The 15,935-nt window shown below is 34.9% G+C and overlaps 1 protein-coding gene across 3 annotated transcripts in view; it reads right to left on the bottom strand.

The window, feature by feature from the left end:
• Positions 1–15,935, bottom strand: part of ZFR (zinc finger RNA binding protein) — an 81,092-nt gene that overhangs the window by 21,848 nt on the left and 43,309 nt on the right. For 2 of the 3 annotated variants that reach the window (XM_025867432.2, XM_025867433.2), the window contains 6 exons: positions 12,409–12,571; positions 11,191–11,396; positions 10,064–10,214; positions 7,361–7,502; positions 2,414–2,511; positions 1,450–1,545 (listed from right to left, as the gene is read on the bottom strand). In XM_025867432.2, the coding sequence (XP_025723217.1) occupies positions 1,450–1,545; positions 2,414–2,511; positions 7,361–7,502; positions 10,064–10,214; positions 11,191–11,396; positions 12,409–12,571 (856 nt within the window). Of the gene's footprint in view, positions 1–1,449; positions 1,546–2,413; positions 2,512–7,360; positions 7,503–10,063; positions 10,215–11,190; positions 11,397–12,408; positions 12,572–15,935 lie in introns of those variants that run through there. The other variant, XM_025867434.2, reaches the window with a different exon arrangement.

Below are 15,935 nucleotides of genomic sequence, written 5' to 3'. Positions count from 1 at the left end.
TAAGGTGGATTTGACTATGCCCTTCTCAAAGAGCTCCAAGATGTATTTTTTTTTAACGGTTTTATTTATTTATTCGACAGAGAGAAAGAGACAGCGAGAGCAGGAACACAAGCAGGGGGAGTGGGAGAGGGAGAAGCAGGCCTCCCGCCGAGCAAAAAGCCCGAGACAGGGCTCAATCCCAGGACCCTGGTATCATGACCCAAGCTGAAGGCAGACGCCCAATCATCTGAGCCACCCAGGCGCCCCCAAGATGTATTTTGTTAAGAAAATGCAAATAATGTAAATAACACGAACACGCCTGTGTTTAGAAAAAAATTAAAGAACTAAAGTAACCTGGCTATTCACTTCTCACTAACCCAACTCCGAAATCAATAGGTTCAATGATATTTTTGAAGAAACCCCTCCTCTATCTGAATCCTTGCTACTCAGGAACCAAGAGGGCTCAAACATCAAAGGGATACTAGTACATAAAAATAAGAATATATATGATGTATATACATGCGCTTTTTTCCTGGAAGTAATCACAACAAACTGTTAAAGATAATGTGCCATTAAATAATGAGAAGACTCTCACTTTTTGGTGCCTTTCTGCATTATTTGAATTTCCTAACTTCAGACATTTTTCTTCTTCACATTTTATTTCACAATCTCTATTTCTGAATTTTTTTTTTAAAGATTTTTTTATTTGAGAGAGAGAGAGCACATGAGAGGGGAGAGGGTCGGAGGGAGAAGTAGACTCCCTGCTGAGCAGGGAGCCCAACGCGGGACTCGATCGCAGGACTCCAGGATCATGAACTGAGCCGAAGGCAGTCACTTAATCAAATGAGCCACCCGGGTGCCCCTCTATTTCTGAATTCTTAAATTTTTAAACTTTTACACATTTTTAAAAAAAAGATTTTATTTATTTGAGAGACAGCACACACGTGCACAAGCACAAGCTGGGGGAGGAGCAGAGGGACAAGCACACTCCTTGCTCAGCTGGGAGCTCAATGCAGGACTCCTTCCCACGATCCTGAGATCATAACCTGAGCCCAAATCAGACGTTTAACTGAGTGAGCCACCCAGGTGCCCCTACACATTATTTAAAAAAAAAAAACAACTGTCAACAGAACCCTGCATAAGGAGATTAATAGCTTATTTTTGGTCTTTGTACCTTGATGTAAGTAAAAGTCAACTAACAATTGTTATCTTAAAAAAGAAACATCATGAGAAGAGCAAAAAAAAAAAAAAAGGACAATACAAAAAGAAACATCAAGTGCAATTCTTTAAATAGTAAAATCATAGAAAAATTTTCACTCTGTGACCCCCAGGATTTCTCACTAGAAGAGGAAAGAAACATTTAGGAAATGAAAAAAAGTTGACAATTAAATGTAAGAGGAGATTATAAAAAACTGCAGAAGTATTTTCTCAATATTTATTTTTCACACCATAAAGTTACATACTACTCACCCAGCTTGGAAAATCAGACCACGTTGGAACTCGTTGACAGAGGTCCCGGAGAATACGTATGATAATCACGCAGGACTGCAGACCATTAGCTCTAGCCTTGAGAGCAACACAAAAACCCAGGTGAATTAATCTTAGAAATATTGAAAATATCCCTTGATGAAAAAAAGTTAAAATACCACTGTTCAATGGAAGCTCAGATAAAAATAAAACAAAAATAACCACACTTAAAATTGGATTCAATGAGCTGCCATTTACAGCAGTATTTTATGCCAGGGTTAGTATTTAAAAGCTGGTATTTTAGGTCAAAGTAAACAGATTATACAAGAATAATATTTCTTGATCCCCTGTGAACCTTGACCTGTGTTCATTTAAAACAGTAAACTTAAAAAAAAAAAATCTGCCTACATTAGAAATAAAAGAAAAAGTAAAGAGCTAAAAGGTTTGTCTAGGGACTGAAAGGTTAAGGAAATCTGTTTGGTTTCCCTTCTGTGCCTTTGCATGACTGCAAAGTCACTAAACCAAACAGCTGCTTCCTCACCTTTCACTCCCTACACTTATTAACTTAGAGAAAGAGGGGGAAAAAATCTTAAAACTATACACAAAGCTTTAAACACATATTCCATTATTTAAAGCAAAAGTTAATCTGCAGCCTTATGGAATATAATATATATACACAAACATGTGATGTTCCTAAACAAGTAAACTTTAAATATAGCCACTAAAAATAAAAATAAAAAAACCCAAACTACAAAACACCCCCAAACCTAGGGTTATTGTCAAATTAATAGTAACTGCAATATGCAGATCTTCATACCCAGCTTTCTATGTTAACATATTTTCTGAGATTTAATTTAAAGTAGTATTGCTTGGGCAATCTTTTGAAATGTTTAAACACAGTTAAACATGTTGTACTGAACTACTCTCTCATAAGGCTACAAGAAAAAAGTAAAATGATGTTCCGAACCTGGAACCACTTAGCGTGGCGTAGAGCAGCCAGAGCGTCAAGGCATTTTTGCCTGTCCAAGACGTCCGGTGGGTCTTTCACCATACCCGAGGTTACATCTAAAATGGATTGAATTGGCAAAATGCAGTGAGGAATGGGTGTTTGACCAGGTGAGCAAGACACTTCCTTAAAGTAGCATCAGTGTCACATGAGCCATTTGCGAGTTTACCAGCACTTTAACGTACCCAGAGTTATTTTCAGCAAATTTATATAATCCAATGTGAAAATCAAAAGGAGAATTTAAACTCTGAAGAAATAGAATAAGTGATTTCTGCAAATAATCAACCCTACCCACCAAAATAAAATCAAAAGGAAGGATTACTGGACACAGCGCACCAGCACAAAGACAAGACAAGAGGGAACACAAAAATCCACCTTAATAAATGAGAGTTCATGATAAACTATTAAGTTCGTTCAGTATTCTAAATGGTCAGAGGTTATTCTGGGGCTCATACAGCAAAGAACTAGTAATAAATATGGAATGATCAATACAGTAATAATCATGGAAAAAAACAAAGAGCCTAAAATAGGCATTTCTAAGAGGTCAATGCCTTTCTCTTCTACAAGGAAATTTTAGCTTTAAGGGAATATGAAATGCTCTTTTAAAAAGTTCCCATGGGGCGCTGGGTGGCTCAATCGTTAAGCATCTGCCTTCGGCTCAGGTCATGATCTCAGGGTCCTGGGATCGAGCCCCACATCGGGCTCCCTGCTCCGTGGGAAGCCTGTTTCTCCCTCTCCCACTCCCCCTGCTTGTGTTCCCTCTCTCGCTGTGTCTCTCTCTGTCAAATAAATAAAATCTTAAAAAAAAAAAAAATTCCAAAGAATAATTGGAGAGAAATAATGGGTATAGTGGAAAAGGGCAATAGGAACTAGCATGGTTAAATAGGATAAGTATAGAAAAAGAAGAGATGCAGTAAGAACTCTTTGATGATAAATAATATGTATGGTCTAAAATTATAACAATGGATTTTAAATCAGAGTATTATATTAAAACATACAGGAGCTATCTAAAAAACTTGAGAAAATCTGAACCTAAACTAGGACAAGAAGTTAATTTTACATTCATGATAGAGGGCCAGCTGTATGTTCATCTGAACATATCTGGTAAAGTGTGTATAAAAATAACAGCAAATTTGCTAATCAAACTATTCAAAATAGCAACTAAGTCAATCTAATTTGTAGCTCTTAATGATTTATAGTAGAAATATTTTCTAAATACAGCATAATTACACACTAGGTGAGTAATCTATTGAATTTAACAGTCTTCTGGCAAAAGTGTACCAAAATTATGGGCTATTTAAGATATAATTTAATAAATCACTGAGGGTACCAAATGAATATGAGGGACAAAAGAAATATATGATAAAAGAAGTTAAAGATGATTTTAAGAGTATTACTGCCACTTTAGGCAAGTTATTTAATTGTATATATTTTGTATGGGCATTCAGTAATCTTAGAAGACAGCTGTCCTTATTTTGAGTAGGTAACACATAAAGAAACATATTCTAAAAATGATGAAATCTATCCACTGGGCTTTCTAGTCTTAGTTCTTGCTCTTCAAATAATCAGATGATCCAAATTTTTCAAGAAGACATGTTAAAAGGGCGATTTATAGATAATCAAAGAACACTGTGCAGCATTCTGAGAATTAAAACTGAAAGAAGAATGTGGGTACTAAAAAGAAACTAAAAGATTAAAAATCACACAAAACATTAGTGATTTTTAAAAAATAGTGGACAATCTCAAAACCTGCAAGACCTACTACTAAAATCAGAAACATACTGACCATAAGAGATGGGGCTCTTCTGAGATAAGGAAAAGGAATACAGGAAAGTACAGCTAACTAAGGAAATAAGAAAAGAAAAGAAAGAAATGAAACAAAAAACCATCTTCAAAGCAGGATTACAGAACTGCTGAAGGACCCTCTTTCTATGTCCCTTATTTACATTACCTGCTAAAGCTAGAATGCAAATAGGTGACAATGTGCAATCTCTTTCTAAAAAAGTTTCTGAATTTCTAATGTTATTTTCACGATGTTATAATTTCCTTCGATATGTAAGAACATTTTTCTTTTTGCACACAAGCATTTATAACTTTGAAAATTTTAATTAATGATACAATTTCAAAGATGCCAAGACACCTATTGCAATTTAAAAACAAATTAAGAGCTGTAAGTAGAAAGTTTGTTAAATTTAGAGTGTGGATTTTTGCACCCATTTTATATTTCAAGTGGATTAACCCCTTAGGTATATTGTGCTAAAAACAAAAAAATCATACTTGTTGCCTAATACCCAGTTAACAAAACAAAAATCATTTAATTTATTAAAAAAAAAAAAGCAAATTCTTACCCTACATAAATGTAATTTCATAAATTTTAAGGGGTTAATCACCAGTTAGAAGACATGCTGTGTCCACACTATTTTATGATTAAAAGTTAATGGGAATATATTAATTTAAATTAACATGGTTATGTAAAATATATAATCCACCCACAACCATTTAAAAACTAGTGTGAACACTGCTCAATTCTAGAATACACAAAGACAAAACAAACAAAACAGCCACACAAAGGACAATAAATGCCAGACTCTGCATCCAAAATCCCTCCTTAATCAAATGGCAGGTGTGACACTGAGCTTTTGAAAACCTTGGTCAAAAATCCTTCCGATGTCTTGGCAGCAACCCCTGACAGGAATCAATCCCCTCTGCTAGAAGGCTTTGGACCGGGCCTGATAAGCTACAGGTGGAAAAAAACACACACATACTTGACTTGCTGCAGAAAAGACTCTGTAGCAAGGGTTAGAGCATTACCAACATTTCAAGCTTCAAGTCAATTAACTGTTAACTTAGTGTTTAACTGTCAAACACAGTACCATAAAATAGATCTGTCATGTGTTTAACAGTTATTTGGGCAATTTAATAATTTCTTTTAAATAATTGAAAAATAATTTTTGGTATTAAACAGGACCATCTTTATTAAAGAGCTACCACACTGCGCAAGTCCCAAGTCTCAATATTTGTAATTGCTCTTCCGGCAAAGCCTTCCTTACCCCCTGTACTAACTCCCCAAAGCAAGCTATAGGCTTTAAGTCATTTTAAGACACAGAGCATTGGGAGCTGCAGTGAGAGAGAATACATACCGTTATTCTGCAGCAAGAAAGAAGCAATCTTCATAATGAAGCTAAAGACATAGTTTACTGCAGTTATCTGCAGCAAGGAACACTATCAATGTTTCTACATTTTTTGCACATCCAACTTTTCAGCTCAGTGTCTTGAAGTAAAATCTTCCAATTTTGGACTGATCACTTCTCTCACCAGAGTATTTATGAAATCCAGAACAGTAATTCTAACTCAAGTCTGGGTCAGACAAAAATATAATTTTGTTTCCTTTAGAAGGGATAGGTTATCAAAGACTACTACAAGTGTGATATGAACTTTAGACTTTTGCAATATAACAAAATAAAACTCGATAATGCACAAATTTAACTAAGGCTAAATAGAATTGGATAAAATGCGCTCTGAATTAGTTCAATTAAATGGTTATATGAGTATAATTTCATCCTAAGTATAACAACTTTTATTTATATATTAGAAGATTTCTTTTTCAAATCCTAAGGGTCATATGTTGCATATGAATTGACCAGATTGACTCAGGAACTGTTTTTCCAGCAATATCCACAGTCAGATTTTGAGTGGAAACTCATGTTCATATAAAAGATCCTTTACACAAAACCCGTTCATTTTTAAGATGCAAAGCTTATACAACATACAAGTCCTGATATGGTGATTATGTGAAGTATGCAAGATTAAACATGCCTCCCAATGACCACATTTTAAATAAAGTGTTGTCTTCCTGGGTCGTGGAAAGCCCAGTGCCTTAAAAAAAAAAATTGCTTTACTGTAAGAAAACAAATTTAAAGGGACAGTAACTAAGAGTCTACTGATGCTATTTTAGACAATTTTAATATTCAATATACAGTATTCTTTTTTCCTCTATCTGTATCACAAAGAAATATTAGTGTAGACTATATAACTCCATACTCAACAAGTTAAGATGTACAAAAACAACATGAAAGGAAACAAAGTAAATTTTATCTGACCCATAAAACAACAGAACCAACATAAGGCAGACACTGACCATGCTTTTTGGCTTAAAAGCTTTTGAAGCTTTGAAAATGTTACAGAACAGTCCCTAAAGCAACATTGCTGGCACCAGCAGGATTTCAGCTTCTACAATTGTAAAGTAAGTTTTTTAAAAACCCTGTACTGTACTATAACTTACTAACTACACCTACACCATTTATTTTTCAATATCTCTAGTATAATAATATTGGGTTCAAATGCCCAAATCTACGTGCATTAGGATGCTCTGCGTTCATGAAAACTCTCCAAACAAAAGAGCAACCTCAGAGAACTAGAAATATTTACCTCAGGACAAGCCAAATCCATGATTACACATATAACAATGCCTCTTAAAATGGAAGTGTTACAAGTATATAACCAATTTTATTTGAAACTCTCTTGTCTTTTTTTAAAGACAAGAACAAAAACTTCTTAACAGAAGTTAAATTTGTGGCCCCTTACTACCAACATTTAATTTTTTTCATGTGTCCACTACATCAGCAAGAATAATTTTGAACTTTTCCAGAAATCTGAGGTTAGCAAGAAAAGAAAAAAATCAAGAAAGTCAATAATACCATGAGTGTTTTATATAAAAGTACACTACTAAAAAGAGCATTTACTTTCTGGGAAATGATCTTAAGCAAAACTGGTTGCTACATAAGTCAAATCTAACAAATTCATATGTAATGCCAGCATGTTGCCTTCTAGGGCTTAATGCCATCTTAAAGAGTAGGTAAATGAAAAAAAAAGTTAATAGAAAAGTAGAATGTTTAATGGCTTTCCAACCTCCTTCCCTCATGTTCTCTTCTCTAATAATTGGAGATGTCAGGGTGATAGTGACTTGCATTTTGGGTTCCACACATGAATTCAAAATTATTGCCGCTTCAGACATAGCACATTTTATATCATACTTCTCAGGACTTATAACCTATGTAATGAAGAGTACAAAAAAATTAGTTGGACTTTTACATTATCAGACAAAGCAGTTTCATTATGGCTCTTTCATTTTCTCACTACCTCAAACATTTAATTAATTTATTTTTAAGTAATCTTTACACCCAGCATGGGGCTCAAACTTATAACCCGAAGATCAAGAGTCACGTGCTCTATCGAGGAAACCAGCCAGGCGCCCCTACTTCAATCATTTTATAAGGAGTAGATAATATACTACTCTCCAAGAAAAGTCTTAACAATAATGCAAATATCATTAATCTCTTACCATACTTTCCGTTTAGAATTCTTTGTTGAGCTAATATTTATCATTATTTGTATCAGAGGGATTATTTGTCTATGTCCCTATTAGATTATAAATTCTTGGATAAAAGAAACACTGCTGTATTTACTACTGTACCTTCCAAATAGCATCCGGGTAGTTAAGTTCTCATACATTTGCAGAATCTGAATGAAACTAAATAGATTCTTGAATTCAACCATTCCCACTGTACACTGTGAAATCAACAGATCTATATTTCATAATCAGGGAGCAAAAAGTCTTGATTAACATCCAGAAAAACCAGGATTCACTACAATTTGATAAAAGATAATAAGCCCCAGTTTCTATGAATGAATGAAGACTTTACACAGAAATTACACTGAGTGTTTATAGTATATACATATAGTATGTAAGTTCAAATTCCAGCTGTTACTTTACTAGTGCCATGAAGATGGGCAAATTATTTAACTCTCCTATCCTGTTTCTGTAAAATGGGGACAGAAATCTTTACCTAACCTATAGAACTAAATGAATTAACTATATAAGGCCCTTAAAACAGTGCCTGGTTGGCTCAGTCAGTTAAGCGTCTGACTTTGGCTCAGGTCATGATCTGGGGGTCCTGGGATTGAGCCTCACATTGGGGGCTTGTGCTCAGTGGGGAGTCTGCTTGAGATTCTCTCTCTCCCAACCCTCTGCCCCTCCCCCAGCTCGTGTGCGCTCTCTCAAATAAAATCTTAAAAAAGAAAAAAAACCCAACAAACAAACAAAAAACAGTGCCTGGTACGTACTATGTACTATATAAATGTCAACTATAACAATGATGAAGAATTAATTCTACCTTTTTTTATTCCTTTGTATAGTTAAGTACAGTCTTGATTTGGAAACGGTATTTTATTTTTAGTCTAACTGCTTGATTATTTCCTTAGGATATATTTCCCGCTTTGTAGTTTTACTAAGTATCACAATTAAGATCAAGATATTTCTAGCAAATTATGTAATTCTCTCAAGGTCCTCAAACCTTTCCTCTCTCCCCCACCACACCCCATTGCCCTAGCCACCTCAACAGAGGAATAAGAAGCAGACACACAATGCCAATTCTGCTGGCTCCTAGTACTTAAAAGACTCATCCACAGTAAGAAACTTCATTTCTGGAACAATGGTAACATAAAGCAAACAAGTGTCAGAGTTGTCAGAGCTTAAGTTCAACACTGTGCTTCACTATCCCTTTTGTTACCAGTTGCTCTGCTGTGGTCAGGTACTATTTATTCTGACTCATTTTCGTAGAATACACATTACCAATGAAACGTCAATCCTTGGATTTAGAATACCTAATTAAACTGCAAGGTTTTAAGATAAATTATATACATTAAATTATTCAAGGAGTATTTTTTTTTAAGATTTTATTTAGAGAGAGAGAAAGGGAGGGAGCATGAACAGGCGAGTGAGTGTGTGTGTGTGGGGGGGGGGCGGGTAAGGCAGAAGGAGAGGGAGAGTCTTAAACAGACTCTGTGCTGAGAGCCAAGCCCAACATGGGGCTCGATCTCATGACCCGAACCAAAACCAAGAGCTGGACGTTTAACTGATTGCACCACCCAGGCATCCCATGGAATATTTACTTTAAACCTCAATCTGGGATTCTGACAAAGTAATGTATAAAATTTTTTAGAATTCAAACTTAAAACAAAAAGTTTGCTTTTGTAAGACCAAAAGGGGATATTCTACTAATTGTGCATTGCCATGATTTGCTGGACAGAGAATTCCTATCATTATAAACAAAGAAAAACAAAACAAAAATCACAACAAAACCAGGGAAATTCAAATTGGAAAGACTATTTCTTACTATATTTTATTAAAAACATGTATTCAACCAAATAGGCAAGAGGTTCACAGATTTTAAAAATTTAAACTTGCTACACAGGGGCTTTAACAAAAAAGAAAGAAAGAAAGAAAGAAAGAAACCACATTCTGTCAACTGCCTTCTCTCTTATGCTTCAAATCTTGGGGAAAAAAACAGGATGAGGACATGTGCTACAATTTTACATTTTTAAATAAATTAGCAAGATGGCTTCATGTCAAATACAAGCACTATAAAACCTAAAAAGACAAAGTAGAAAATAGTCCTACCGATTTGCACAACGAAGCAAAAAAAACTCAACATGGAAAGTCAAGCCAAAAATTTAAAGGCTGGCTTAGGTTTAGGCTGAAAGCACAGTTAGTCCTGCCAAAAACTTCTGAACCAGACAAGGGGTAAAAATGAACATTTCCATGATACTTACAGCAAGCTGTTTGGGTAGATTTTCTGCAATACGGCTTAATAATGTCTTTGAAGGTTTCTCGGAGCACAGCAAAACAAGGTTGACATTTCTATCTCCTCGGAGAAGTAATCCTTTTGCCAATACTCCCACTCGCAAAACTCCTTTTAAAGCTCTGCAGTGAAATCAAATTATATTATGACATTTCTCTTCTCAACCAGAGCCATGATACTCTCTAAATATGTAATAGTAAATTAAATAATTTTTATACTATTAAAAGTTTAATCAACTACAGTTTAAAAATATTTAGTACTTTTTAGAAGTATCCTTCATTTAGATAAGAAATATGGATAAATAAATCAAGAACTAAGTTCTCACAGGGACAATTTCAAAGAATATTAACATTTCTGTGTCTCACTTTACAAATCAGAGTAAGAGTCACAGTTGTTCTTTTTTTTTTTTTTTTTTAATCTCATGACCCTGAGACTCAGACCTGAGCTAAGATCAAGAGTTGGATACTTAACTGACTGAGCCACCCAGGCGCCCCAAGAGTCATGTTCAATATAAAAATATTTCCAAATGGTAAAAGGAAAATGAGAAGTTATAGATTACAATGCAAAACTTGATATGAAAGATGTTTCTAGGGGTGCCTGAGTGGCTCAGTTGGTTAAGTGTCCAACTCTTGATCTCAGGGTCATGAGCTCAAGCCCTGTGTTGGGCTCCACACTGGGCCTGGAGCCTACGTTAAAAAAAAAAAAGAAGTTACCAAAGCTTAAGCTTCTTCATTCTTTATGGTCAATAAATTAAGGAAACAAGTTGCTAAAACAAGGACTGAACAGGGACAGATACAACAAATAAAAACTGAAGAGCAGCTGAATGCAAATATGAAGGCTGCTTTGAAAAAGGACTCAAAATAGTTTTATATAAATTAAGATAAAATTAGTAAAATCACAAGGTTGGAGATTATAAGGAACTGTGTATTTCTCATTTTAGCAAACAGCAGCTAAATACATTAAATATCTACTCAAATAAGGTAAGACATGTACACTCACACCAGAGTTTTTAGTCTTTGTTAACTTTTTATTTCAAGTATAAGAAGTCCATGGAAGGAAAATCAAAAATAAGCAAAGTAAATAACTCTGAAAACACACCTGTCTTTACCTCCCTCCTTCTTATCATCTCCCTCTTTGCTCTTGCTCTTCTCATGTTCAGACAAACTGTCCGAAACAAGTTTTAAAGCACGTTCAGTGATAGAAACAATTTTCTGAACTGCCTGTAATTCCTCTTCAGTTGGATAAATGGTTGCATGTTTTGTCATTACATAACGATCATCAGATGAGTCAGGACGACGTAAGGGCTAGAGGAAAAAAGTTACTTAATTTAAAAGCAATGGTTCCTGGGCAAAAGTAAACTTGTTTTTCAACTATACATATGTTTCTCATACCTTTTTAGTAAGAAAGTCAACTATGCAAAATGTCCATTTAAAATTATCTTCCCTTTTTCTACTTCAGTAAAAACAAAACTGCAAACTTTGGAAAGTTATACTGTCAAGAGTTGGAAGCTTGTATATGTATGCATATCTCTGCCTGAACACCGTATCTAATAAAGTTATGAAAATACTTTTTACTCAACTTTAAAGATCAGTGATTGTAAAACTTTTTTTGGCTTTGATAAAACAGGTCTTACAAATGCTTGTTCTGTGTAAAGACAAATGAGAAAGAGAGTAAGTTAAAGAGGAGGAATTTGCTATTTTCTCCTAAATGCTCTCTGGAAAACAGAACAAAAATCCTCTAGTGTTGTAGTCTGAACTTCTATGAAATGTTCCTCGTAAGTTGGTGTCTCTTCTACACAGCTTCTGTGAAACACAAACTCTTAAGATGTGTACCTTTCCTATAGTTTTGATGCTCAGGTTGAACCATTACATACCCCTTACCCTGCATTGAATTCAGAAGCAGTAGCAGGTTTTAGAAAGTTGGGATTTGAAGAAGAAAGATTCTCAACAACAGGTACTGGGAAGATAATTTTGAAGGCAAAGCAGCTGCCTTCAAAATTGGTTGTTCTTGAAAATGTCAAGAAAAACCAAGGAAAGAAAATCTCTAATGTTAAAGAACACTTGACAGAACAAAAGCTCTGCTCCTGTTTAGCTTTTACTGAAAGAAAGAAAAATTCATGGAAACTCTATGAAGTCCTTACAAAGACATGAGTTAGGAAGTTATAATAAAAGGAGGGAAAATTCTAAATCGATGAAAAACTTACACTGAGATTATGAGACTATTAAATCTAAGAATCAGCCCCCCAAACTGTTATCTTCTAATGCTGAACCAGTCTTACACTTTCACCCCCCCTATGTAAACTAAGTGGACACTCACTGCAGGCCCCTGTGGCTGGGGAGGCATGCCTGGTCGGACGCCCAGAAGGCCTAATGGGCCTGGGGGACCATGAGGATAGCCTCCATCAGGCATTCGGCGGCGATCATCCCAATGATGCTGTTCTTCCTCCATTCTTCTCCAGTACATGTCCTCTTCATAACGTCTGAAAATAGAGAATCACATTACAAGCCTTTAAGGAAAAATACAACCCAAGAAGTTACATCAATAATGACAAAAAAATGCAATTAAAAAATTGTCCCAAATCAGCTTGGCTAACACCTTTCTTTTTCCCTACTGTATCTAATATCCTTTATTTGTTTTCATCTACAAGTAAATGGATGCGAATATGAGTGAAGAGAGGTGAGAAAACAAAGAGAAAAGCAACACAAAATTTCATGGCCTGATGTCAAAGCCAAAGGAACAAACATCAGAAACCTCAGAATTCCTTTCAATCTCTCCCTCTTTAAGATAAAGATTGTAAACTTAAATGCCTACCTAGAGTGGCCAGACCAATAACATGTGTGAATGAAAGACATCATGAAGCACACATTCAGGAATTTTCTTCCTGTCTCCAAAGAAATGTGTTCCCTATTTTCTCCTTAGAGAGAATTTCTGAAGACTACTTTTAATTTCCCCATTTAGGATACAGGCATACACAAATTTGTCTACTATGAGGAAGAACAACAGTGCAAGACAGTGATAAATGGCAACTTACTTTCTGTCTCATTTTTGGGGACATATTAAGGCTGGAGAGGACTATGGTCAAGTAGAAAGCACATGTTAACTAACTAGAATTTAAATAAAAATTTGAAGAAAAAATAAAAAGAAAGTACATGTTCTGGCTAGAGAGAACAGCTGCTACTCAGCCCCAATTAATTACTGCCATAAGGGAATACAGGTTTGCAATCCCAAGATCATCAGGATTTTAATTTTTCAAAATCTTTAATGTTGGTTCAGATTAAAAATACCATGTTTATCAAATAAAACATCCATGGGGTGACCTTGGACTGTGGGCAGCTATTGTATAACCTCTGCTTTAACAATTTTCAGAATCTAATTTCTCTTTTACTACCTCACTCTCACTTCTGTCTTTACTTTTAGCTTCAAACTAGGATACCGATAACTCCCAAGGGAAATCATGTCTCTAAATTTTATTTATTTTTTTAAAATTTTTTATTTATTTATTTTGAGAGAGAGAATGAAAGAGAGAGAGAGCATGAGAGGGGGGAGGGTCAGAGGGAGAAGCAGACTCCCTGCTGAGCAGGGAGCCCGATGGGAAATCATGTCTCTAAAGCAAACACTGATAGTAATAAAGTTTACTAGAGAAATGTGTTTAATATAAAATAAAAGAAAGCGTAGTTCTCCAAAAACAGAAACAAAACCAAAAAACCCAAGTATGCTTCTCAAGTAGCTCTATAGAAACTACTAATTTCCTCAGGCTGGGAATAAGCGGTGCTTTTTTTCGGTCATCCAACTTAGAAGTAGTATAGAAACATACTTTTCTGTTATTTAGGCCTTGAGAGAAAATGAGTAACAACAGGTTGAAGGCTCTGGAAAACTACATTCATTCCAGTTTTGAGTAATTTATTGTTATTACTGAACACAAACGCTTAAGTTATATAAGGGCAGGGATTTTTATCCATTGTTTACCAATTCATACGCAGTGCCTAACACACTACATGCAATTTCCTAGCACATCATAGCTGCTTAATAAATACTTGATATATCAGCAAGAGAGAAAAGTTCCATAATCTAAGTACAGACAGTTTCAAATGCATTACAAAGGCAGATTATTCATGAAAATTGGGACTGATATAAACATATTAAAAAAAATAAAAATCAATACATAACAGCAGAAACTATCTGAAGATAACACATTAATAATAGGTTAATAGCTACAATATAGTGTTTGTACAAAACAACAGGTAAGTAAAAAAAAAATAAAAAATGAATAGGCAATTTACTACAGAAGAAATGTAAATGGTCAAACATGAAATAAAATTAAATTTGTGAAATAAAAAGTGGTTGACAAGGATGTGAAGAAAAAGGAACCCTTGTATGCTGTTCGTGGGAATGTAAATTGATGCAGCCAATGTGGAAAACATTAAAAATAGAAATACCTTATGATCCAATAATTCAACGACTGTGTAACTACCCAAAGAAACTGAAAACACTAATTATGAGAAGATACATGCACCCCCATGTTTACTGCAGCATTATTTACAATAGCCAAGATATGGAAGCAACCTAACTGGCCATTAATACACAAACAGAAAAGGAAGATGTGGATGGACACATAGGAATATTATGCAGCCATAAAAAAGGATGCGATCGTGCCATTTGCAACAACATGGATGGACCTAGAAGGTATTATGCTAAGTGAAGTAAGTCAGACTGAGAAAGACAAATATATGATTTCACTGATATGTGGAATCTAATAAAGCAAATGAATAAAAAAAAGCAAAATCAGACCTATAAATATAGAGAACTAACGTTTGCTACAGGGAAGGGGTGTGAGGCGGTGGGCAAAATGGGTGAAGAGTGGAAGATACAGGCTTCTAGTTATGAAATGAGTAAGTCACAGGAATAAAAAGCACAGCATAAGGAACATAGTCAATGATCTTGTTAACAGTGTTGTCTGGGAACAGATGGTAGCTACACGTGTAATCACAGCATAAAGTATAAGCTTATTCAATCAGTATGTTGTACACCTAAAGCTAATGTAGTATTGTGTGTCAACTATATTCAAAAGAAGTTTTTGAAAATTTGCCAGTAATATAATTACAATTCAAACTAAACTGAAACAAATTTGAAAGATTTCCCCTTCCTACTCCCAAATTTCAAATTTGAAAACAAAAACCAACCAACCAAAAAAGGATTTCGTTATTTCTCTCATTGGCAGGGACTTTTACTGTTACAGCAGCAATTTTCAAAGTGTGTCCCAAGGACTCCAGATGGTCTCTGAGGCCCTGTCAGGGGATCCATGTCTTAATATTAAGACATCATTTACCTCTTCCATTCTCATTCTCTTTTGAATGTACAGTGGAGTTATCCAGAAGCAAAATGTGGTATCACAACAAATTGAACACAGAAGCACATAGGAGAATCATGATGCCCTCTCTTAAGCAAGACATTAAAGAGATTTGCAAAATTGTAAAACAGTATCATTCTCACTATTTTGGTGAAGAAATAGTTATTTTAGAGTTAATTTTCACTACGTTATATTAAATACATGCAATATAATATAGTCAATGCTTATATTTTAAACAAATATAGTTAAAATGTCATTTTAAAATGAATTCATAAATATTAAACTTCTCAGTTTTAATTTTTAATACAGCGAAATCTTGACAACTATAACCCACATTAAGCAAAAGCTCTTTGGAGTCTTCAATAATTACCGAGTATAGAGTCCTGAGACCAAAATATCTGAAAACCACTGAAGTTACAGTATTCAGTATAGGCAGAAGTACGGGTCTCCTTCAAACATATTAGCAACTAACCATGATTTATGCAATAATACAGCC

Source organism: Callorhinus ursinus, unplaced genomic scaffold (genome assembly GCF_003265705.2).
Source record: "Callorhinus ursinus isolate GAN/ISIS: 27379988/994484 unplaced genomic scaffold, GSC_fseal_2.0 scaffold3, whole genome shotgun sequence".
NCBI lineage: Eukaryota > Metazoa > Chordata > Mammalia > Carnivora > Otariidae > Callorhinus > Callorhinus ursinus.
The sequence above is the reverse complement of the archived record's forward strand: the minus strand, read 5'-3'. Positions and strand labels throughout refer to the sequence as shown.